The 25,244-nt window shown below is 37.0% G+C and overlaps 7 protein-coding genes and 2 non-coding genes across 11 annotated transcripts; 6 read left to right on the plus strand and 3 right to left on the minus strand.

The window, feature by feature from the left end:
* The first annotated feature begins 207 nt into the window (after nt 1-207).
* LOC127259171 (uncharacterized) lies at nt 208-2,380 on the plus strand. The gene is made up of 2 exons (XM_051286319.1): nt 208-964; nt 1,763-2,380. The coding sequence occupies exons 1-2, from the start codon at nt 289-291 to the stop codon at nt 1,864-1,866; spliced, it is 780 nt and encodes a 259-aa protein (XP_051142276.1). The 5' UTR covers nt 208-288; the 3' UTR covers nt 1,867-2,380.
* A 1,937-nt stretch (nt 2,381-4,317) lies between these two features.
* LOC127259070 (peter Pan-like protein) lies at nt 4,318-6,895 on the minus strand. The gene is made up of 6 exons (XM_051286217.1): nt 6,868-6,895; nt 6,071-6,213; nt 5,644-5,889; nt 5,397-5,489; nt 5,136-5,323; nt 4,318-4,695 (listed from the first exon to the last, which is right to left on the minus strand). The coding sequence occupies exons 1-6, from the start codon at nt 6,893-6,895 to the stop codon at nt 4,563-4,565; spliced, it is 831 nt and encodes a 276-aa protein (XP_051142174.1). The 3' UTR covers nt 4,318-4,562.
* A 746-nt stretch (nt 6,896-7,641) lies between these two features.
* LOC127259186 (UDP-glucuronic acid decarboxylase 2-like) lies at nt 7,642-11,459 on the plus strand. Its single transcript, XM_051286354.1, has 7 exons — nt 7,642-8,467; nt 8,576-8,718; nt 9,329-9,408; nt 9,738-9,821; nt 9,918-9,992; nt 10,823-10,915; nt 10,989-11,459. Exons 1-7 carry the CDS (start codon nt 7,848-7,850, stop codon nt 11,238-11,240), a joined length of 1,347 nt encoding a protein of 448 aa, XP_051142311.1. The 5' UTR covers nt 7,642-7,847; the 3' UTR covers nt 11,241-11,459.
* LOC127259187 (blue-light photoreceptor PHR2-like) lies at nt 8,250-17,932 on the minus strand. Of its 3 annotated transcripts, none has more exons than XR_007840450.1 (10): nt 16,908-17,932; nt 15,862-16,088; nt 15,680-15,781; nt 15,518-15,590; nt 12,977-13,127; nt 12,803-12,853; nt 12,538-12,571; nt 11,586-11,634; nt 8,576-8,747; nt 8,250-8,467 (listed from the first exon to the last, which is right to left on the minus strand). XR_007840450.1 is itself a non-coding variant. In XM_051286356.1 (4 exons), the coding sequence occupies exons 1-4, from the start codon at nt 17,850-17,852 to the stop codon at nt 15,518-15,520; spliced, it is 1,347 nt and encodes a 448-aa protein (XP_051142313.1). In that variant the 5' UTR covers nt 17,853-17,932; the 3' UTR covers nt 15,407-15,517. The 3 variants fall into 3 exon arrangements, 1 of the variants encoding a protein (XP_051142313.1); XR_007840451.1 differs by having other exon boundaries at nt 8,576-8,761; XM_051286356.1 differs by lacking the exons at nt 8,250-8,467; nt 8,576-8,747; nt 11,586-11,634; ... (1 more) ...; nt 12,803-12,853; nt 12,977-13,127 and having other exon boundaries at nt 15,407-15,590.
* On the plus strand, nt 13,464-15,129 carry LOC127259188 (60S ribosomal protein L22-2). Its single transcript, XM_051286357.1, has 3 exons — nt 13,464-13,575; nt 13,672-13,920; nt 14,787-15,129. The coding sequence occupies exons 2-3, from the start codon at nt 13,685-13,687 to the stop codon at nt 14,929-14,931; spliced, it is 381 nt and encodes a 126-aa protein (XP_051142314.1). The 5' UTR covers nt 13,464-13,575; nt 13,672-13,684; the 3' UTR covers nt 14,932-15,129.
* Nucleotides 17,933-19,997: 2,065 nt separating the features above from the next.
* On the plus strand, nt 19,998-20,068 carry TRNAG-GCC (transfer RNA glycine (anticodon GCC)). The gene has a single exon. It is a non-coding gene; the product is annotated as a tRNA-Gly (tRNA).
* Nucleotide 20,069: 1 nt separating this feature from the next.
* On the plus strand, nt 20,070-20,157 carry LOC127259212 (small nucleolar RNA snoR114). The gene has a single exon (XR_007840457.1). It is a non-coding gene; the product is annotated as a small nucleolar RNA snoR114 (small nucleolar RNA).
* Nucleotides 20,158-20,946: 789 nt separating this feature from the next.
* On the plus strand, nt 20,947-21,870 carry LOC127259002 (protein SENESCENCE-ASSOCIATED GENE 21, mitochondrial-like). Its single transcript, XM_051286112.1, has 3 exons — nt 20,947-20,974; nt 21,085-21,233; nt 21,404-21,870. The coding sequence occupies exons 2-3, from the start codon at nt 21,169-21,171 to the stop codon at nt 21,630-21,632; spliced, it is 294 nt and encodes a 97-aa protein (XP_051142069.1). The 5' UTR covers nt 20,947-20,974; nt 21,085-21,168; the 3' UTR covers nt 21,633-21,870.
* Nucleotides 21,871-24,115: 2,245 nt separating this feature from the next.
* LOC127259071 (uncharacterized) lies at nt 24,116-25,130 on the minus strand. Its single transcript, XM_051286218.1, has one exon. It carries the CDS (start codon nt 24,668-24,670, stop codon nt 24,116-24,118), a length of 555 nt encoding a protein of 184 aa, XP_051142175.1. The 5' UTR covers nt 24,671-25,130.
* Between the last annotated feature and the right edge of the window lie 114 nt (nt 25,131-25,244).

Genomic DNA, 25,244 nt, shown 5'->3' on the forward strand with positions numbered 1-25,244 from the left:
TATTTGTAAAAGTATAAAAATAATAAAATTGTAAATGAATAATATATTTTACTATATAAATAGTGATGTTGAATTTATTGTTGTTTGGAAAATTATATAATTTTGTGTAGGCATCGAAATTAAAAAATAATACTCACATTAAATAGTTCTAGAGCGAAGTTCAGCCCACTTGTCAAATATCTTCTTCCGTTTTTCTTTTTATACACACGCGACATTTGGAACTAGAAGATTCCAGTGTGGACAGAAGAAGCAATCGCTTTCTTGAAAGTTCTTCGCCACAAAAATGCAATGGCGCGCGGAACCCTAGATTCGCTTCACGCCATAGAATCCTGCGCCTACCAGCTTCTTAGCTGGAGGCCTTTCGGAAAAGCTCTCGACGCAGACTCCCCTAAGAGCCACCCCGCCGCCGCCGCCGCCAATCACGGTCCGCAGAGCAAGCGACAATGCCGCGCCGATCGCGCGACTTCCTCCTTTTCCATAGACGCCATCCTTGATATGTCCAAGCTCAGCCTCTTTGATGATGATAAACCCCTCTCGTTCTCGGCCGCCAGGAAGCGATGGTTCGCGCGCAAGCGCCGCCGACGGGGTGGGTCGAGATCCGTGTCCGGTCGGAGCTCCGATCGGAGGGGATGCTCCGTCGGCGCGTCTGCGGCTAATGGAACCTGTTCCGATTTCCATATGGTTGCCGGGGGTACGGATTCGAGCGGGGAACTTTTTGGGGACCTGAATTGGGCGTCGGATGTGAGCGATCGGAATTCTAGGAGGGAGAGGGAGAGGGAAGGGAGTGGCGGCGGGGAGAAGGAGCACGTGAGTGGCGCGTGTGGGCAGTTCGGGAATTGTGATAGTCAAGGGAACGAGTCAGGGTATGGGAGTGAACCAGGGTATCGAGGTGATGCTGAGCTTGGCTACGATGACGAAGAGGAGGATGATCCTAGGGTTTTGTTTTGGGGGGATGAATTTGGAGGTATTCCCTGCCTTCTGTCTTTCATATATATATATATATATATTCAACCAAATATCATTCATCCGATTCATAGTCATTGATGAACAAGAGGATTTCATATTTATCGCCATGAGTTTTTTCTGATAAAAATTTTATAGTAGTACATTTTGGTTTCAGAAATATGAAAATCTGTTTTCTTGATGGAAAACGTATCTTGTCTGATCATGATCTGATCCTGAAGGCATGCATGTAGTGAGATGAATCCTTGTAGTTTTGCATTCACAGGGTATGATGGTTTCTTGCAAATACTTGTTGATGCATTAGGAAAGAAGTTGTAGAAGTGCCCCTGGGAGCCTAGTTATTTATTGGGATTTTGTTGGTTGGCAATATCCATTCCCATGATTTTCCTGAAGCCTGTAGTGGGATTTGTTGATGACCTTAATATAGTGGCATTAAGTTAGAAGATAAACCTTTCGGTGTGGTGTTTTCTGGCATAAATAGCAGCATAGAAGCTAAAGATGTAGTAGGTGACTGTTATTAACCATTTCGAAGCAGAATGTAATTCCTTGTGTTCTTTTGTTAGGGTTTAGTGTCCAGCTTTTGTTATATCTTTGTTATATTTCTAGGGAGCTTCGAACATTCTCTGGTGGATTGTGAATCAGCCTTTGATGTTCTGTCCCTCTGTGTTTTCTATTAAAATTGTTCACAACTGCCTACTGCAAAGAGAGAGATTACATTTCTTTCTCTCCAAATTGTGAATGGAAAGTTTTGTTAACTTGATGGAATTGCTCTTCCATTTCTTTGGCATTCTTGCACCAGATTCTGGTTCCAAGTTGGAAAGAGTGGGTGAAAACTCTCTGCAGAAAACACATTATCGTCGCCGCAAGAAACATGACCTGCGAATGGTTGACAGCGTAAGGTAGTTGGTAAGAACATCACCTCTATGTGAATGGAGTTTTTCATGTGCAAGAGCATCCATTTGTATGCTTCATCAGAGTTTTTACCATCAAGATCGGTGGTCTCGTCTCGTTGTGCAAGGTGTCTCCAACCAGCTATTAAAGTGTTTCGAGGTACGATGCATATTCCCTGAAATAATAATGTTGATTCTGGCTATAAGCATTAAAAGTTTGTTCGCCTGTATGGTGTTTGGTGACTTTTTGAGGGGTTCTTTTACATGGAAAGCCCCTGTGAAAATATGCATATATGTGTTTTTGAGAACTCTGTTGTTCAAATGTTACATCCAATATGTTTTTTGGTGAAATCTTGGCTAGGGTTCTTGTTTTTAATTTTGGATAGCTTGATGTTAGATATATATGTTGTGTTTGTGCCGAAGGTTGGGATTTGATTCACAGAGGGAGTCCAGAGATTAGCTGTGAATGTTTGTATAATGTGTCGAATGTTGTGTTAGTGCAATGCTTCTATAGGCTGACTTTAGAATTGGATTGGGCCAGGAAAGTTAAATGTGGAAACAGCCCAGTGAAGGGTGTTTATATGGTCCACAAAAATTATCACTTAAAAGCATATATAACACCGGCAACAGGTCCAAGATTAATTTGTTTGCAACAAGTCATATGTGCTTATTTATTTACCGTCCGCCCATTACCGATGGGCCCTTATACTGTTGGCCCAAAACTAACTTGGGCCTAATGATAAGACCTATAGGCCCATTAATCGCAATAGTCTGCCCATTGATATGCAAGGCAACTACAACTAATGTGGGCACTTGCCGGCCCGTTTCGTATCTGCTCATTACTGATAGAATCACGTGCTTCCCCATGTGCTGTCGATCATTTTCCGACAGGCGCGTGTGCCTCCTCATCAATGTCGGCCCAAAACCAACAGGTCATACACTATTGGGCCCAAAACGGACTTGGGCTATACATAACATTAGACTAATGTAACCCAACAATCAGGCCCATTGGTGTACATATTGGACAGATACACCGGATGTCTGCCTCCGGTCGGCCGACAGGGAATCTTCCTTCTCAATTATTGTCGGCCCATTAATGATAGATTGCATAGTCTCGGCCCAAAACGGACTTAGGCTATTTGAAAATTATCAAGCCCATAGAATGCAATATCTAGGCCCATTTTACTTTATATAACCGTTACATCTGCTGTTGGAGAATTTCCGACAGGCCCAAACGGCTCCACTCCTTGTCTGCCATTTTCGGACAGCGACAGATACTTCCACATAGTTGTCGGCCCATGCCTGACAGGCTCACATACTGTCGGCCCAAAACCGACTTGGGCCACTTGAAAAACCTCAGGCCCTTTTACAGTAGCACCAGGCCCATTTAGCGTCTGACTGTTACGCCTACCCGTTGAACAAATTCCGACGGGCCCAAACCGGGCCCATTCATGTCTGTGTGCCAATTTCCGACAGGCCGAAAAAGGCTTCATTTCCTGTCGGCCATTTTCCGACATTGACATGTGCTTCTCATTATTGTTGGCCCATTACCGACAGGTACATACGGCCCAAAACTGACGGGCTAATAGAGTAGTATCAGGCCCAAACAGCGAAACTAGGCCCATTTAGAATATATTGAAGAGCCACACTTGCTGTCGAACATATGCCCGAAAAGCCCAACTTAAGCACATTTTTTGTCGCCTAATCAGCGACTATATCACAAGCAAGTGCAGGTGTTGTCGGACATATGCCCGACAGGCTCAAAATAATAACATTTTTTGTCGCCTAATCAGCAACCATATCACAAAGCATGTGCAGGCGCTGTCGGCCATTTTCCGACAGGTACAGATGTTTCTTCATCATTGTTGGCCCGTTACCGATCGGGCCATTGTATCTAAACCAGAGCTGCCACTTCATAATATTCAGGGGCATTATCTACGGAACCTGCTCCAGGCTTAGTTGAGAATGCCCATTTTGCCGACAGAGAAAAGATAAACACGCAGTCGGCCCATTGTTCCAGACACAGAGACACCCATATCTACACTGCGGGTTATCATGTACTGTTGCCTTATCACATAAAAGTCCCATATTATATCCTACCCGTATAGCACCCATACTGTAAAAATACCACTTCCCAGCCCAAGTTTTTCAGCTTCTATATATGAATAATTGAATTATATGATTAATTAATAACCTACGATGGGCAGCCCTACGTTTCTCAGAGACTGTCATAAGCCCAATTATGCCATTTTAAATTTAAAAGTAGGAATCAGGAAAGATAGAGTGATCGGTTTACAATGCATGGCAGCGCAAGCTAGACATAATGTGTGATGCAAACAATTAAACTGAAAATGAACATGGATATGGGTGGGAAACTTGGTAAGCTATAACACCAAGGGAACCATCTAGACTTCTAGTACATTTTCATTTATAATGAGGGCACGAATAAACACCAGGGGCGTGTTTAATTGTTTGCTAAATGGAATTGGGTCGGGTGAGATTATTTAGCAAACACACCAAAGTATAATAATAATTGCTAGTAGCAGATTACACTCGACTTGTCATCCAAACATGCATCCATAGAAAATGGGAACTAGTCTTTCAAAAATTGAATTTTAACTAAGCCGAAGAACAAAATGTACTTACCAAATGCATCGAATATAATTCCTCCACAGCACAGTCCTTCCTCAACTTTTACTAACTGAAGTGTCATTCTAGGTCCAACTTCTTGAAGTTTGACAGCACTCTTACTTGATGCCTTATTTTAACTCTTCCAAGATCCATTGGTAGACTTACAGTTGCTGATTCATCGTCCACTTCACTTTCTGATCCATAACCAGCCCTAAAATATGAAATTATAGAAGCCACCAAAACATTAGGAACATAATGGAACATACCAATAGGAATGATAAGAAGCATTAGACTCATAAGATACTAAGGCCCGAAAGACTTCCAACTACATCTTCCATACTTATTATAGCCTAAGAAGAGAATTACATGCTAGCAATACAAGCTCGTGACTAATAACCTCAACATCTACTTGATTGCATATCATAACTCCATAAACAATTTTACATTTTAGTTTATTGGAAACAGGAGAGGATGGAGTTTAATCAAGAAATACACCGGTTGTAATACAGGCTTCCAATACTAATGTCTCATGGATAAAAGATATCAGAACAAAATGAAAAATTATAGCTCCCATGACCCAGTGATTCTTATGCAAAATATTCAGGTGCATGCAAGTGTGAATGTAAAGAGCTCAGGGCTTAGAGAGAGTACTTCGTTAAATAATCACTGACATCCTGAAGAGTTCTCAAATCAGGGGCCTGATGGCTCTGTACAAATTTTCTTATTCGTCGTGACACCCCAGCCGGTTGTAATCTGATTGAATAGTGCCGGAAATCTATATGTTTGGTGTCTTTGTTGTAATTTAGCAGCACAATTCTTTGGCATGAAGAAAGCTTGACCTGAAACAAGTCCAACAATATGATGTGGTCCACTAGGCATGCAAAGCTCCTGACGTTAGGTTTCAAGATTTACAGTGTTTATATCAATGGCAGGAAACATGTTCTGAAACATTATAGTTGTAAGCCTAAGATGCTGCTCCCCAGTCCCGAAACCAGAAAGGACAATCTACAAATTAACTCACAAACTTCAGCATTCATATTTAGTGTAATAATTGAAGTGGCTAAAACAACGCATTAAACAGAATAGTTAGAGCAGCTAAAGCCAATCCAAACATAGGTAAAACACTCAGAATTTGAAGAAGGCATAAACCAGCGATTACCAAAGGCGGGTTATCAAAAAGATCTTTATGACTTCCCGGACGCAATTGAGACTTGACAACATAAGCAACCAACGAATACTCAAGAATTTTGAAGGTTAGAGTTGGGCCCTGTGGTGTTCTACCAACCCTCAAGTACGGCGCAGAATCAGTTTTCGATAAAATGTAACACCCATTGGGCCTGTCACGTTCAAAAATTCTTTGAGATTGTTCCTTATTTTTTCCTACAAATAAAAGCAAATTCAGGCACTGGGAAAGGTTAATGCACAATCTAAATCTAAGCAGATGCTTCAACTGATGACTGGTAAACAAACCAAATTTATAGTAAGTTCTTAATATCAATTGAATCATGTGGAGAGCAATACAGAGAAACAAACAATTAAAAGAAGCAGAAGAAGAAGGAGAAAGCAAGCACGCGACAAATACTCACCTTGAGGTTGAGAGCCCCAATGGAAGCATCAATTTTCTTAAATCCATCTGCAATTTTCGAAGAACGTCGGGTAACTTTCCCCGAGAAAACACAAAACTCTTCGGTATCTTGTCCCCGGTTACATGGTCTACGGTCGGTTATTTCTTTATAGTCGGTTTACCAAACGGTTTCCTCTTCTTCTGCATCAACAAACAATTCAGAAAACAGCAAACCGAAAAAACGAATCCCATTCCTCAACTTGCGACAGACAAAATACAAAACAATGTGAAAACATACGCTCTCGTTAACAACTTCACACTTACATTCCGAAAGCGAGGCATCTTCCTATAGAAGAACTACAATTCCGTAGCTTGAAATCTCAATCTAATCGAAGCTTCTGAGAAACCAACAGCAGACACCCTCGCAGTAAGAAACGACGACAGAGCAGAGCCTAGGGTTTCTGTTATTCAAACAATAAGTTTAAAATAATTCCCCGGCCATTCTCCTCTTAGATTTACGCTTCTTAAACCATAATTTGGGCTCCAAACAGGCCCAATACCAAATAAATTGGGCCAAATTGATCCAATCCAATAAAAATAACATTAGAGCTTTAAATTGAATTTTGTAAAAGTGCTTTATTGTAACTAATAATCATTTATGGTGAAAATATGGTTGGTGCTATTAAATATTTAATAATCGCATTCCCAATGCGTAAAGCTTAATCTAAATTAATTGTTCTATAAATTAAATAATGTATATATACATATTTACAACACGACGTGCAAATTACATGTCCAAATGTAGTCAACCATGTCTACCTTTTAGTACATTGGAAAATGTCCACATTCACCGTACGATAGATTCTTTTACATTATTGACCATTATTGCTTCAACTTGAAAATAATATTCTATTAATTTTTAATAATAATTTATAATAAATCCTCCCCTAGTTAACTTAGAACATACTAAAAAAAATAATTGATTTGAATGATCAGAATTGTTCATCTATATTATTCAAAATCTGTTGTGTTGTAGGTTATATTTAAAAAATAATAATACTTGATAAGGATTAAAGGAAATTTTATTTCCTCTACGAAATTTCAACAAAACAGGATTTAAAAGTAAACTATAGTAATTAAGTAGTTTATTAATGAACCCCTTTTTGGTAAGGTTGTGAATTAGAGGGTGTACTTGGTTAATAGTCAATTTTAACAAATGCTACTTATTATTGGCCAAACCTACTAAAGTACTAAAAAATCTACTTGAAATATCTATACTTAGTTAACATATAGATAGTAGATATATATATATAGAATCGATTGCAAGAAAGAGTAAAAAACGTTAGTAATGGAGTATAGCGTTTACTGAATATGGATAAGTAATAAGCTAATATGTAAATGCGACTTACTGAAATTGAAAATAATTGGGCTGATGTAATCTGGGCCAAAAAGACCATTACGGCCCAAAAAATCGTGAATAATCTGATGTTTAACTAACTGTAAACAGAGGGTTGGCGTGGCGAGTCAGCAAACAAAGGGAGGGCAATTATGTCATTTGCGGTCAAGAATGGGCCTTTTTAAACAGCTCCGCCATCACAGGTTGAATCTCAGAAGAACGCACCCGTCGGAGAGTTGAAGTCTCTGAACAGTCTTCGCTCTCCGTCGCTGTCTTGATCTCGCTGGTTGCATCAACTCCGGTGGTCTTTTCTGTTGATTCAGTTCAGATCTCGTACCTTCGAGAAGGTAGAATTTCGGCAACCAATTGGTGGTTCGATTTTGATCTGAATCATTTATAAAGCATGGCTTCCGAGTTGATATTCAGAGGGCATGAGGTTCAGCCAGTGAGCGAATCGTACTCACCAAAGCCGGAGAAGCCGTGGTTCGGCGTGATACGTGCGATTCGGTACGTGCTCCGCGAGCAGCGACTCGTTTTCGTGCTCATCGGCATTGCAATCGCCACTCTGTTCTTCACCATCACCCCTTCCTCCAATCCCCGCGCGCCGATCTCAGACGCGTACATTTCGTCCGAGTTGTATCAGTCTCAGTCTCAGCCTCAGCCGTATCGATCCATGTACCAGAACGGCCACTTGACCACCGGCTTCGGAATCAACTCGATCGGCAAAATTCCGCTGGGATTGAAGCGGAAGGGTTTGCGAATTTTGGTCACAGGTGGAGCAGGTTTCGTTGGCAGCCATTTAGTGGATCGTTTAATTAACAGGGGAGATAGCGTGATTGTGGCCGACAATTTCTTCACGGGGAGAAAGGAGAACGTGGTGCACCATTTCGGGAACCCAAACTTCGAGCTGATCCGACACGACGTCGTCGAGCCGATCCTCTTAGAAGTCGACCAGATCTACCATCTCGCTTGCCCTGCTTCGCCTGTTCACTACAAGCACAACCCCGTCAAAACTATCATATCCTTTTCTAATTCACTTACTGCTTTCCTTAGTTCTTCTTAAAATCTTAGATCAGTCAACGATTTACCTTTGCCTGTTTGAATCCTTAATTCTCGGTGAGTGCACAAGACGAATGTGGTGGGAACATTGAACATGCTGGGATTGGCCAAGAGAGTCGGTGCACGGTTTCTACTAACAAGCACCAGTGAGGTTTATGGCGATCCTTTGCAGCACCCGCAGGTGGAGACCTACTGGGGCAACGTCAACCCAATTGGTGGGTACCATTTCTATTCCCGATTTCCTCTGTAGTTTCATTTCTGTTACTTTTCAAGTAGATCGAGCAGTAGGGGGAGCGCATGTTAGCCCGGTTAGATAGACGGTATTTAACGTGAGCCATTGGTATAATTAATAGTGCTCTGTCATAGACATTCTAGGAGTTGAAGGCTTCACCACGCTTTAATTATCTGGTACAGGACTTTGCATAAGCTCGCCACGTGTGTGCTCGTTATTGGGTTTCCATTAATTCTTTCTGACACCTAATAATTTCTTATTCAATGTACTCTCTGTTAACTCTAAATTATGTTACGGTAATTTCATGTCGCCTAGTGGGCTTAATTTTCATTTTTTTCCTTTGCAAACAAAGTTGGTTCCTTTGCAGTCTTTTTCGAGTAGTCCAGGTCGCGATGTAAGGTGTGTGGTGGGAATAATTATAGGATATTTGTTGGGTGTTTGGATTGATCATGATTGTAGAGCATCATTATTTATAATTGTTAAATGGGCCATTTGAGGATACTAGGAACTGTGAGTTAGACGTGTCGCGAAGATAACACTATATGGTTGTCTTCTTCTAAGTTTCTGAGAAGAAATTTGTGCGTTTGGGACAGGTGTCCGAAGCTGTTACGATGAGGGAAAAAGGACCGCTGAAACCTTGACCATGGACTATCACAGGGGTGCTGGCGTTGAGGTAAATTTTCTGCTGGATTTCTTACTGGAAACAGTTTAAAATTAAATGAACTGACAAATTAGGACCACAGTTAATAGAAACATGGTGTATGTTTATACACATGCTTCTGCTCCTGCTCTGGCCCTTGTCCCCTGCCGCCCACCCACCTTTAATTGCGGGAAAGTACTATAATTGATTTGATGCTGGCTCTACTTTTCTCGTTTTCTTGGTACTCACATTAAATCTAACAACCAGGGGTCTCCTTCTATTAACTTTTTCACACGTCTTGACGACTCATAACGTGGATGATGTTGAGTATATGTGAATCCCAATAAATTAAAATATTGCAGGTTAGGATTGCGAGGATCTTCAACACATATGGTCCCCGTATGTGCATTGATGATGGCCGTGTTGTTAGCAATTTTGTTGCTCAGGTAAATTGCTTTGGAAATGGTCAGAGATGTGCTATTGTTTAGGTATATTGACAATTATTCTAATAATGTCCATTTGGGTGTTGTATTGTGTTGCAGGCGTTGAGGAAGGAGCCATTGACTGTTTATGGTGATGGGAAGCAGACCAGAAGTTTTCAGTATGTGTCTGATCTGGTAAGAACTTTGATGATATGTTTGTGTTACCTCTCATTATTGCATATTCTCTATGTGATCTATCAGTAGGTTATTCAACCACCTGCAATATGATTTCGCTTTTGAAATGCAAATAGAAGGCTAGTGGTTGGTTTTGGCATTTGTTTGTTGTGCCGGGGAATATTTATTTATTAGTTATTTTTATTTTTTTATGGGTAGCGGTTGCAGCTGCCGGCCACTTTTTGGGGTATAGAAACAATCTTGTCCTTTCTTGAATTAAGAAGAACTATATCGTGTACCTTTCATATCTTTTCTTGGTGGAGTTTACAGAGCCTAGAGTTGTTAAACGAATCGAGTAGCTCGCAACACAAGCTCAATTCAACTCGTTAACAATTCGATTCGACTCCTTTATAGAGATAAAGGAGTCTAGCTCATAGAGTAGCTTAATTGAATTAGTTAGTGATAATATATTTATATTACTTATATATTAATATAATTTATATATGATTTTTTATATCAAAATTTATATTCATTATTATAAATTGAATATTTTATTATAAATAAAATTAAATATCTTTATTTTATATATTAAAAAATATATAGAATATGTATAAAATTCAAGCCGAGCTCGAATTTGAGCCTAACGAGCCAAGTTTGAACCATTATCTTGGTTCAAATTCTTAACGAGCCGAGCCTGTACCATTAACAAATTCGAGTCAAGTTCGAACAATCGATACTCAACTCGTTTTACCGCTCTACATTAGAGGCCACTGTGTAAGAAAATACTGCACAAATAAGAACGATTGAGATTGGTTTATATTATTTATTTGGATTGATTCATGGTTGTCCAGGTTGAGGGATTGATGAGGCTGATGGAAGGAGAGCACGTTGGACCTTTCAATCTTGGCAACCCTGGCGAATTTACCATGCTTGAACTTGCCAAGGTGTGCCTTGATTTTCCTTGTGAATATCATAGGGATAAAAATTTGAAGTAATTGATTCTAATATGTTTGGCAGGTGGTTCAAGATACTATTGATCCAAATGCCAAGATAGAATTCATGCCCAACACAGAGGACGACCCACACAAGAGGAAGCCTGACATCACAAAGGCGAAGGATCTGCTCGGTTGGGAACCAAAAGTGCCGTTGCGCAAGGGTCTCCCCAAGATGGTCTCTGACTTCAGAGAGCGCATCTTCGGAGACCAAAAACAACTGGTCTCCTCCAATTCCGGCAGTGATAAGAAACAAGATTCGGATTCCTCTGCATAACTAAAGTTGGCTCATATGTTTATTCTTTGTTTCCGGTAGGAATATGTTTCCTAATATGATATAAAGCATAGGCAAGCAATGAAGCATGAGCACTCCTTTCATGCTTTGTTAAACTAGTTCCTCCTATAGGTTATTTTGTATCGTCATACTTGTTTTGTTGTGCTTACTTACCATTTGCCTATCTTCACTGGCCTAGGGACAGAGACATTTTTCATTCAATTTTGGCTTTTAACATTCTTCAGATATATATAAATAATCATACGAGAAACAGCCAAAGTAAGAGGTTCACTCAGGTACAAATGCATGAAGTATATAAAAGAGGATTAAACAGTAAAAGGTTCTTACCTGTTTAGCAGCTGCACATGTTCACATTGACTCCCCCATTTATGCCCACCTGTTCAAATGAAGAAATTAGAAGTTGATAATAACAATTATAAATAATTCAACCAGTCAGGAACCATCTCATATCCTTGAATTCAAACCATCTATGACAGAGATCAGTAGAAACGCAATAACCTCACATATAAATGTCCATGTTCTAAGTGAAAATACTATGTAGAAGTTTAGTATAAATGTCCATGTTCTAAGTGAAAATACTATGTAGAAGTTTAGGCCAAGTGGCAATCAATTCATTACATTTCATATTATTTGATTGCTATTCTTCCGGAAAAGGTAAAGTATGAAGAAGCGATCTTTGTTCTTTATGCAATGCAAATAGTGTTTTTTTTAGTCATAACGATCATAGGCATCGAGAAGGGAACAGATAAAGCATTTCCTCTTCCTTCAGAAAGGTGTCTTGAACGGCGTTTCAACCTACTTTTAATGTTCTAACTTACTCATAATAAAACAGCTTTTCGAATTCATTTTCAACAATTCCCCAGAGACACCCTAATTCCATCATGAACAACAATGAGCATACCCCAAATAGTCCTAGAAAAAATAGGTAATGAGCAGAATTTCAAGAATGCCGTGGCAGTTAAAGGTGCTCTTGTAATAGTGACATTATCGAAATAGCATGAAAAAAACAAGACGTGAATGGTTTCATCATAAAGCCAAACAGCTGTTTCTTTCAGTATCAAGAAATAATCAAGAATTCATTTCTTATGCTTTTCTTTGAGTACAAAATGTTTTATAATAGTATCTCTTAGAAACGCCAACTCAATGTACAAAAAATGCATATGATGAGAGTATAGGAATTTTTTATGTGCATAAATGTCTACATCTTAAATAAACAGTGGTAGAAACTAGAAATTGGTAGAAATAAACCAACAAACAACATTATTAGTTACCAACTTACCACACGACAACCCACACTCCCCAACTGACTTCAGCTGCAACAGAAACAAATGAACATTATTATTAAATTTGTGGAAGATTCTTAAACGATGAACAATGTACGAGCTCTGCCAGAGAGGCCTTAAGGGTTCAAAATAGATAAACAAGCTGTAAGCAAGCTAATAAGCTGTAGGACAAAAAAAACATAAATGCTGCACAAACCAAAAATCAAATGAATTTTAACAACAGAATTTTATATTCAAGCCTTCTGAAAGGTACTATCTCACCTAACTTTGCTGCCTGAAACGGTCCGAAACAATAGCCCATGCCACTCCAGCCTGCAATAATTTAACTTCATTATCTCTTATAATAAACTATAGCTGCGAAAAATTGAGATGCAAAGCTTTTTCTTGTCTACCACATGGCGTGGAAAGTGAAGACGATGAAATGTGGTTAATTACCGAACTCGCTCTCATGGCTGTGTAAACAGCACGACTAGGACACGCGGCAAATATTTCTCAGCTTCAACCATAATCACTCTGAATATCTTCCTAATTTTCTCGACAACGGGCGGCTGAATTGGAATCGCCGACAGGTCTATTGCAACCTACCCTGCGCTTTGCGGCCATCACCGGCGTTCACAAGGAATAAACCGTTAGATGGCCTTTGAAGATTGAGCTTTCAACAAAATGGGCCAAATTTTTTGGCCGATATATATGGGCTTTTTATAAGCCCAATAAGATGGGCCTAAGTTATTATTGCTAGACCCAATTTATAAATTTATTTTGGAATCACTGCTCTGGAGTTGATGCAACCGTTGGATTGTTGAACAAGGTGATCCAACGGTGGAAATTTTATATACTTCCTGTGTCCGCCTGTAGCAGATTAGTCCCCAAAAATATTGAAGAACCCGGTTCAATCAAGCAAACCGGAAAAAAACCCGATAACCAAAACCCTAGACCATCGCCTGCCTCGTCTTCAATTTATTGTTGTTCTTGGTTCACGTCATCTCTCTGCAGCCTGCGCGCGCATCACACGGTCGACGTTTGATTCCGTAGCCGTAAGCGCTACTAACTTATTTTCACTTCATGTGTATGAGACTGATTGGAAGCGATTTTGGTAGCTTTTTTTTATTGGATTTGTTGGTGGATTGCAGGAACAGAGGGAAGATGAGTAAAAGCGTGGCTACTGCGGGAGCGAAAGGCGGGAAGAAGAAAGGAGTTAGCTTTGTGCTCGATTGTACGAAGCCGGTGGAGGATAAGATTATGGAGATTGCTTCGCTTGAAAAGTTCCTGCAGGAGAGGATTAAGGTCGGCGGAAAGGCCGGTGCTCTTGGGGATTCTGTTACGGTAACTCGTGACAAGAACAAGATAACAGTCACCGCCGATTCTGCATTTTCCAAAAGGTGAGTTAATCCCATGTTTTACTGCGTTAACTTCTTAGGTTCATGTCAAGTTTTCAGTTTTGGGATATTACTCTGGATTGTGGTTATAAGGTTGTTTATGATGATAGATTTATACATGTTTGGTGCTTCTGTTAGATCTGAACTTGTTCTTCACAAGTCCTTGGTGGTTCTGCATTCCTTATTCGAGATGAATGTATGGCATAATTCAATTAATGCAGGAATGTTATTGTGCAATTACTAGTAGACCTCAGCAGTTGTCACTGGACCTTTATGTGCAATGAACTTTCCGGTGAAGTTCCCAGTGATCATTGTTGTTAACAAACAAATTGATTAAAAGTGCATAGTATTGTCCATACTCCATCTATCTACATTGCTACTTATGCCTTGTCTATTACCTAGATTGTAGGATTGCCTAGATTGTTGATGATGAATCTTCTGGTTAAGTTCCAAGTGATCATTGTTGTCAACAAACAAATTGGTTAAAGTGCATGGTGTTGTCTATAATCTATTCCACATTGCAGCTTATGCCTTGTCCACTAGATATTGTAGTTTGCTTTTGAATAGCATGATCAATGTTGTCTTCATAATGATGGGCTTGTTTAGAGTGAATGCTCAAAGCCAAAACTTGAAACTACTGATTTTTTATTAGCAATTCTTGCAGGGTCCCATCTAATTATGTATTGTAGTTCATGTTTTTATACATTTATTGTAGACTTCAAGATATTTTGCTACCTGTGCTTATAAATAAGGGAAATATACCAGGAAAGATTACAGTTTTCTACCTTTTGAGGCACCAATTACATTTTTTTTCTTGCCCATTAAACCTCTTTCATAGATAGTTTTAACACCCTGTTTTTATATTACAGGTATCTCAAGTATTTGACAAAGAAATACTTGAAAAAGCACAACGTAAGGGATTGGCTTCGGGTTATTTCTTCAAACAAGGATCGCAATGTCTATGAATTACGCTATTTCAACATTGCTGAGCAAGAGGGAGAGGATGAAGACTAAGCTTGGATCTTTAGTTCAATTTTTTAGCCTGTGCTAGACCATGTTCTTCCTGGACCACTTTTTGATCAATCTGTGTTGTTGGTTCTGCTTATTATTGCTAAACTTTCAGACTACTGTTTTGTTTTATAGTGATGATATCTTGTGCTAGTTAGAATTATCATGTTATAATTAAATCGTATAAACCCGTTATTGCATTCAGCATTCTGTGCCCTGTACAATCTCTGTGCTTATATTATGCTAAATTAATGTCTGCCTGATTTTAAAGACTAAAGTGAATAAGATAAAAATAATAATTAAATAAGATTCTCCCCTATAATCTATCTCACATAAAACTACATTGAATTTCAATCTAACAGTGGCAGTCATTAGTAGCAATCACTGATACCCACTATGGCTAGTTTTGTTGTATTATCATCCAGTTGTCAGCTTTGCCCTTTCAAACTTAGAAGAATAATGTGCTGAATTGAAACAGAAATTGATACGAAGCAATGAAAAGAGCATATATATATAAATTATTAAAGATATCTCAAGAACAGTCACAGATACAAAAATAGATGGTGAAAAATTAAATTTAGTTCTGACTTACTCAGGTGCAGGCTGGGGCTGGGGCTGGGGCATGAATCGGTTGCTTCGCCGTGCTGTATTTCCTAGTTATCAATCTGGCCACAAGGAATAAATACATTCTCTATTCTTGAGTAGGAAACTGAAAAGAACCCTAAAAAGTTGAAGTTGAGTTGAATTCGCTAACCTGAAAAAATCCCTCCACAATAGTTCGTACATCAACCAGTTTGTTCCGGTATCACTTGCTCCGCTTCCTCCATGTTTCTTGTTGGAGGCAGCAGATATCATGCTGTAAACGTAAAACACAACAGTTATTTCACGAACCAATGTGGCAGGCAAAACTAAAGGTAAGAGTTTTAACATACATACCTGGAAGCAGACATTTTCAGCTCATCAAACATGGTTCGAGGAGAAAGGCACCCAACCGCTAACCAGGGTGATATTTTGCACGAAAAATTAGCGCCATATATGCTGTCATTGGTCCCGTTCTTATTTCCAGTCGGCTTTGCCTTGCATTCAGTGGAAAAAGTTTTCAGTCTCTGCAATGCTTCAGTCTCCCCACCCACAAGAGACACATTAGCTGCAGTTCTTCCATTCTACCAAGAATGAGAAAAATGATCGTCAATTCAGAATCACAAAACACACACATCCCTTCATGGAAATTAGAATGAAACCATCTTAATACTTCTGAGGAATGAATTAGGAAAGACACTTCCTATCGAAGAAAAGAACAAAACAAGATGCCTACTTACTTTGCCTCTATTATCTTACATTACTCAATTGAACCATAACTCAATTTTATTTTTTTTGTACAAATTCTCAACAAACATTGAACTATATAATCTTGAGGCTCAGCAGCATCGTCACTGCTTTTAGTGACCATCAAAGAGAATTGTTCCGCATTATTAATCCAAATTTCTCTTTCTAAGAACATTAATCCGAAACTTAATTTTCATTTAATATATACTATCAAAACAGATTCTTTATTCAAAATATCATCTCAAACCCCTATTTCCCATTCAAACTTTTTATCATTAGCAAACTAACTCGAAATTCCAAAACATTTCCAAAAATATCTAAACACACCCTGAATAATTCAATGAAGAAAGCAATTACCATCTAGACAAAGTTAAAAATTAACAAATGATAGCATAGTATAATTTGGCAAATAAATACCACAGCATATACAACATTTAATCAGATATAGCAACAAGCTATAAATCCTAATTACCCTACCATTTACAGTGAAATATGTATGATCAACTATCTAAACCAAACTCCAAAACCTCCCATGCAACAAACATTTGCCAAAGCAAAGACAACAGATTGCAATTCAAGAAAACAACAATCAGCCATCAGCATCAGAAACTCACAAATTCATTACCAAAGCAAATGAAACTGCCTTGTCATCATACCTGGCCCATTGCAGCATTAGGGTTTAGACCCAAATCCACCAAAGAAGGAATTTCCCCGGGCTCCACATCCCCTCTTCTAGGCAAACCCTTCATCCTATCCAGGGCTTCAATCGTCTGCCTCACATCCAACCCTTTCACTTTCTCCTTGAACTTGCCATAATTCCTGGGCATATGCTCCAGCTCAAAAGGCAAATCCTCCAAGTGGTACAACGTGCTTCCCCAGAAGTACTTCACCTCCACTCCCTCATCCTTCATAATCTCTCCAATCTTCTCCTCCTCCTTAACTTCCCCGCGCGAAACCTCTCTATGCATATACACAACATCTGCCCGCACGGCTTTCGCCATTTCCAACAACACGTTTTCCGGCATCCCGACCCTCACCACCAGATCCGACCCACGAGCCTGCAGATTCTTCCGCAGGTCGGAAACGGACTCTATCAAAAATGTGGCTCGGTAAGGCCCCGTTTTGTCGAACCCTGAAGACGATTTTCCGTAGTCTCGGGGGTCGAAGCAGTAAACCGGAAGCACGGACAGGCACTCGTTGTTAGCGGTGGTTAGACATTCGTTGTCGTGGATGCGGAGGTCGTTCCGGAACCACACGACTGCGACTCTGCGGACCGCGGCGGCGCCGGGGGGATTTGAAGGGCGGAGAGGGGTTAGAGTGAGGGCGCTTTGCAAAGGGTTAGCTGAAACGGTGGTCTTCGAGAAGAGTTTCGAAGGGGCGAGCGTAGAGGCGAGGGATAATTGGGAAAGAGACGAAATTCGATTGGGGATTTTGGCTTTGGTGGGTAGATTGGTGATTGGTTTGGGAGGGATGAAATGGGAAGGAATGAGAGTAGATAAAGAAAGTGAAATTGAAGCAGTGGGTATTAGGGAAAGTGGAATTTGTTCCTGCTGGGATTCTTCAAGGGTGGTTTCCATGGGGATGTTGTCTGTGGAATCCATGGCGGAATGGAAATGGAATGGAGGAGAAAAGGGGAGACGATAATTGATAACAAGCGAGTGGTTTCTTTCTTCCTTGTGCAGTGCCTCTGGTGACGTCAAGAGAATATTCTAGGTTAATTGTACATTTTGGTGTTAATAAAAATAAAATTTTAAATTTAAGTAATTATATGAAAAAAATTAAAATTAGTGTGTCAAGATTAAAATAAATATTTTTTATATTATTGTAAAATAATTATTAATTTTAATATTTTTTATCTCATTTTTTACAAAACATACTAATGGTAATTACTGGATGTAACGAATTCTAATATGGCATTTAATCAATAATTTGATTAATAATGATTGGGTTTTTTTTTTGAAGAAGAATTATTCATTTTTTTCTATTTGTGGGGTTGGAACTGGACATGTTGACTCTGAGGATTTGAAAATGAGTAAAGATATACTCTATAATATTATACTTAAAAATCTTACACTGTTTTCTTTATTCAAATTTATACTTATTTTTTTAGTTTGTTATAAAACAAAAAATATTTTTAATTTTTTAAAATATAAAATCAGTATACTTTTACATTTCTTTACTGTAAAAAATTAATTATTATTATTTATTTTTATTAAAATTCAAATAAACATATGGGTGTGTTTGGGGATTTGAATTTTGAGTTGGGATTTGAATAGTAAAAATTTTGAATTTGAATAGTTGTATGACGTTGATATAAATAGGTGTTGATGTGATATTTTGAATGTAAAATTGATTTTTAGCATAATATAAAAAATAAAAAATAGATGTTTGATTTAATATTTTTTTAATAAAAAATGAAATGAATAGTGAATTGAAAATCCGACTACCAGACGAACACACCCATAAGGTTGCATGATTGCAAAAAGAGCATTTATATAGACATCAATAATAGATTTATTTTGAACATAACTGCAAAGCGTGTTACGAGGAGAAAAATACCAAAACAAAACGAACGCATGGCATATCCTCTCTTCGTCCCCATATACAGTGTCTGTTACACTATAGGTATCATATTTTAGGAGGAGTATAATTAGTATATAATTAAGAATATATTAGTGAAAATAATTATTTTATAATATAAATAATTATAAATTAAAATTAAGATAACTAATTAGTTTAATTAAAATTAAAAAAATAATTAAAAAGTTTAAAATAGATTAAAGTGTGTAATCATTTTTTTTTTTTAAAAAAAAAGTGACATGAAATATGGGACGGATAAAAACGACAACGTGGACGTGGGAAGTAGGGAGTATTAATTAGGGGGTATATTGGTTTAGCATTTTATTGGATTTATTATTTTATTTTTAAAGTTCTAACAACATAAATACTATAAATTGTGAATTTGATTGATTTTATTTGTTTATTTAGATGGACTTTCATAGCTGTTATTGAATTATTATGAATTTCATAGGATTAATGGGGTTGTATTAAATTTTATTAATTTATTAAATTGTGTCTAAAATATAAAATATATTATTTTAAATTAAATATTTTGATTTTTTAAACTTTTTTAATAAATATTTGATTTTTTTTATTTTTTATAAAAAATATTTTGTATTATTTATTACTCCTTCCGTCCCATGTATTATAGGCCTATTACTGTAGATACAAGAATTTAGGTAAAGTGTGATTAGTAATTAATTAAGAAGTGTGTTAGTAAAAATAATTATCGTATAATAAAAATAATTGTGGATTAAGATTAAGATAAATAAATAGTTTAATTAAGATAAAAAAATTATAAAATTTAAAATTTAAAATGAGATTAAAGTGTATATTTATATTTCCAAAAAATGAATGACAAATTATGTAGCATGGACGAAAATATAAAATAGGGACAAATTATGTGGGACGGAGGGAGTATTTTTAAAAAATCTTAACTGAAAGATAGAATTTGATGAACAAAGCCAAAATTTTTATAAATTTATGTAAAGCACGCATATATTTGAAATGAGAACGGATTTACAATTTTAAAGATTGTTAAATGAGAATTAAAATTCATTTCTTAATAATGCATTACAAATATTAAATTAATAGTCATTTGTAATTTTAGAATGACAATTTTTTACTACTAAAATCTTATAAATGATATTGAAGAACAAGCAATGAAACTAAATCCAACACAAGAAGCACCAGTGGTCTAGTGGTAGAATAGTACCCTGCCACGGTACAGACCCGGGTTCGATTCCCGGCTGGTGCACTGGCTGTGATGAACATGTGCCGTAGTGTCAGCGGGTCTGTCACATCTTCTGATATATTTAAGAGGATAATATCGGCGCTTCTGAGCTTATATTTTTACCTTCTTGATCAAAAAAAATTAACTGTTTTTTTGTATTTAGCTTATATTTTTACCTTCTCGATCAAAAAAAGTCAACTGTTTTGTTTTTAGCTTATATTTTTACCTTCTCGATCAAAAAAAATTAACTGTTTTTTTTTTAAATTAATAAATAAATATAAACCATTTTTTTATCATTCTTATGAAAGAAAATTATTATATTTAATATATAAAAATACAATCAAAAAATTGATACTATTATTAACTAGTACTCCCTCCGTAAACAAGGTGCAATATTTGCTTTTGACACGAGTTTTTAAGTGAGTAGTATTAAGCAGGATAATTTAGAAATTAGGTGATGTGATGGAGAGAGAAATATATATTTGGATAATTTAGAAATTAGGTGATGTGATGGAGAGAGAAATATATATTTTATTTTTTTATTTGGACGATGTGAGAGAAGAAAGTGTGCGGTGGAGATTAAATATAATTATTTATTTCCTATTTTGGAAATGTTGCATGGTATTTGGGACATACCAAAAATAAAATGTTGCAGGTGTTTGAAACGGAGGGAGTATATTTTATTGGAAATTAGTTTTTTATAAAAAAACTTATAATAATATTAATATTTATATATCAATAATATTATAATAATAATAATAATGTATACAGTGTTTCTTTCAAAGTTATAAGAATTAAGTTTCTGTTTTTTATGAAATACGCGGCATGTATGGGATAAGTGAACCAATCCCGGATATTTATTATCACATAATCCAGCTCTATAATCAGCAAATGAGAATTGACGCGGCCAATTTGGGGGGCACCCTTTCAGTTAGTTTCTATAATTCTCTTTCGCACGTGTTTACTACTTCATTTTTCTCTATAAATACCGCTGCTGTTTCAGCGTCTAAAAAACCCTAATTTCAGAGACTTTCTCGCAGTTTCTTCGTCGCCGTCGACATCTCCGCAGATCGGATTAACATTGCGCTTTGGAGCTTCTTCGTGAATTCTCTCGTTAACAACAAATGGCTGTGTCTCTACGCGGCGTCTCTTCCTTCGTCGCCAAGGAAATCTCAGCCAATTCCGTCAGGTACGTCCGTACATTAGTGTGTGATTTTACGACGGTGCAAATTGAGAAAATGATGGAGGATTTCGTTACTTTGATCAATCTTCTATGGTGTTAAACGCTTTTTAATAATAATAATAGTAGGGGAATAGCCGGAAAAGGATATTTAATTCTGGCGGTTTTATTTTTGACAGGAGGGTAAACGCCTCGACTTCGGCGGCGCACACCGCCGCTGCTGCTCAGGCGGCGGCGTTGAATATAGGCTCAGCAGAGCTGCCGAGGAGGACGGCATGGGTGCCGGACCCGGTCACCGGATACTACCGCCCTGAGAACGCCGGCGACACCGTCGACCCGGTCGACTTGCGGTCGATTGTTCTGAAACAAAAGACCGCCAACGAACCGGGACGAGAAACGGCCAATTAATTATCAGCCGTTCGATCTCATCTCATCTCATCTAATTTATTTATCTGATTTTATGTTGATCCCGGTCATATAATTCGTTCTGCTTACTCAGGATAGTCCATTCTCTAGAATTCTATAAGAGAGAGATTGACTAACAAGCAGTTGTTAATTATCTGTCAGTTGATGGAAGCTACACTAAATAATATAATTGGATGTTGATTGAATTATTATGGGGTTTTTAAATTTATTATAATAATGTATTTATAAACAAATATTAAATGTATAGTATTTAAAATTTAAAAATAATTTAATATTCTTAAGAAGCAAAGAATACTATAAAACCATGTCAAACACACTCATATAATGATTTACATGTTAGAACAATTAACTAAAAAATATTTACTGTAAGTAGATGAAGTTAAAAGCACAATTTAATTTTATATTTGATAAATTTTTACAATAACTGTTTTTCGAAAAAAATTGATTGGATGCAATAAAATTGAAAGTATTTTTAAATTATAAAAGTGATCCAAAATAATATATTGTTAATATAATTGTATTTTTAGCGGAACATTTTTATGGTTTATTTTAAATTTTATTAGCTATATTTTAAATTTTAAATTATATAGTATAAAAAATATACTATATTTTAATTTGGTAATTTATATTTGAAAATTTTAATTTAAAAATACTATACAAATTAAATACAAAATTAGTATTCAATGTTAAATACTAGAATTTGGGAAGAGTATAATTAATAAATAATTAAGAATATATTAATAAAAATAATTATGCGTATAATAAAAATAATTTTATATTAAGATTAAGATGATCAATTAATCTAATTAAAATAAAAAAATTATAAATTAAAATGTATAATTCTACAAATTGTTACAAAGTGTTAGTCAATCCAAAAGAGACCTAAATCTATAATTATCTCGGTTAATCCAATTTTGTGAGTTTCTGTAATTCAAAAAAAGAAAAAGAAACACTCAAAGATAAACAACTGGATCCGAGATTGAGTGTGTTTATTTGTTACTTCAAATAAAAAAGCATAACTATAAAGCCCACAAGAATAACATCAAGATATTATTACAATTAAAATTAAAATGAAACAAAAATGAATGTTTTGGCATGATAGCATAGTACGATCACTTTAATGAGATGTGTCGACCAACATATTACATTTGAACCCCAAAATTCAACCACATTTCATTTTGTAACTTTTAGTGGCGAACAGATAGCCATGGTGAACAAAGACCGGATTAGTACACTTGCATAAAATATTAATCGTATTACATTATTAATCTTATCCTAGACTTATATTATTAATAGTATTTTTCTCCTTTAAATTTAATTTCATAAATTTTTTATCTTCATTGAAAAATATATCCAGACCATCACATAACACAATTATATTATCCACAAAAATACCAAATTGCTACTATCAATCTTAGATTTATTTCGAACCCTACTGCAATATGTGTGCATCACTAAGACAAAAATTACAAAAACTATAAGAATGAATACTGTGCGTTTAATTTACATGCCCTAATTTTTCCATGATACGTACAAGTCGAGCTTAACTGCTGTGTAGTATTAGGCTCGAAATCAGAACACAGAGAATTTATTTGAAAAAAAGTAGCATGTAAGGTGTCCAACCAAAACACTAGTGTGCTGCTGCATTATACGAACAATCTTATTCAGAGATCAGTGCTAATGTTCCAAAAATCAAGCAAAGAATGCAAGAAATTGGCACACCCTAAAGCATATATATATATATATATATATTTTGAATGAACTGGCTCGTGTATATATTTTGAAACAGGGACATTGAATACCAACTTGCATCCCAACTTCATTTTTTTTTCCATTGACTACAACCTTACAATTCCTGAATTAAAGGTTTTGTCTCTAACCTAGTACTTTGAAAATGAACTGTACTTTGTAATGTGGTCTCTCACTATATCTTGTTGCTACTAAGGATGAGAATTAAACAATGGCTAATAAGATCATACTCCCAACTCTAATAACCTACCCAACTTGGTAGCATCAATGGTGTGATGTGGTGGTGTTCAAAGATCACACATGATGAAAGACACAAAGGCAACTTACAATTCTAAAATACCATAACATAACAGAGGCTATCTGATCTCATCTGATCCAATTGGCATTCTTATTCAGTGCCTCAAATATAGATGGATGTATGACACATGAAATGTAAATCAAAACTACATTATATGAACTAAGGCAGCATGGTGCTTATTACTCAGCACACTAACCATTCTCCAAAAATATAAATACATAGTGTCATCCACCAATTACTTCCATGGTATTCTAATCAACATGTGATAAACCTCACCAAAAGCAGTAGTCATGTACAGGAAACCAAATAACATAAAAGACTAATCCTTTAAAAGTAGAAGAAGAAATGAACAAATCCATAATTCCAGCATATTTGCAGAAAAGCAATAAAACTATTTACACCACCTAAATGGTGGAATTCAAGAATCGCTTATAAGATCCTCCCCCTCTATCCTATCCCCTACCCCTACCCCTACCCCTACCCCTTCCCCTTCCCCTTCCCCATCCAAAGAATTATTACAATTCAGCCCACACCCACACTGGGGGGAAACAAAGAAATTATCTATCGAGAACTGGGCAGATGCAATCCCCACAGAGAAATCAAGATCGTCACCATTTCTCCTAACCTCCACAATTTTCAACCACACAAAAAATACCTTAACGCTGACCCCAGACAAATTACTCAACCTATTCCGGTAAATCGTCCCGCTGATCTTCGAGCCGTAACTCAGCCTGTACGAACCTTCCAACGAGAAACTACACGAACCGTTCATATAGGCATTGAAACTGCCGGAAGATGCGTCCAGATCATAACCGGTTACACCTTTTGGAAGGATACCTACAGGAAAATTGTAGGACTGGAGTACTTCGTACGCGGAGGCGGAGTCGGCAGTTCCTCCGCCGACGGCGACAGCGACGGCGGAGAGAACAAGGCCGAGGAGGAGGGCGATGGGTGTAGATCGCTTGGAAAGCATGGCGAGTCGGGGATTTGTTAAGATGGAGAAGAAATAGGATTGAAGAATTAAAAGACTAGGGCAATGACCTGGGATTGGATTTAGGATGAATTTGGAGGAGAAATTGCAAATCGAATTAACCTAATATGACCTGGTTTGATGTGAGATAAATGCAAACTGGTGGAACTTTTCTTCCTATGCTAAGTTTATTTTGAAAGCACAAACGTAACTATCCCTTAAAACAAGATTTGGACCCAAAGCCAAGGTTCAAAACTTGGGCGACAATCTCTCTAAGAATCCACAATCGGATCAGATCCAAAATAGAGTGGTAAATTAACAATGGGCTAGATAAACTGATTGGGTGGGCTTTGTATAATGAACAAAATAAATTTAAGTAGGAAGCATCGTCAAACAAATTCTAAAACAATTAAACATAAAAAATTGTGGATTCACTGGTGCAGGAAGAAAACACTCGTCCACAACATCGCATAGTATAATGGAAATTATGATTCAGATTCAGAAAAGCATGTTAAAACTGCAACTACTGCAAAACATGTTAATATCAGTAGAGTGGAAGGATTACCTGTAATTATAT

Source organism: Andrographis paniculata, unplaced genomic scaffold (genome assembly GCF_009805555.1).
Source record: "Andrographis paniculata isolate CXL003 unplaced genomic scaffold, ASM980555v1 Contig5END, whole genome shotgun sequence".
Lineage (NCBI taxonomy): Eukaryota > Viridiplantae > Streptophyta > Magnoliopsida > Lamiales > Acanthaceae > Andrographis > Andrographis paniculata.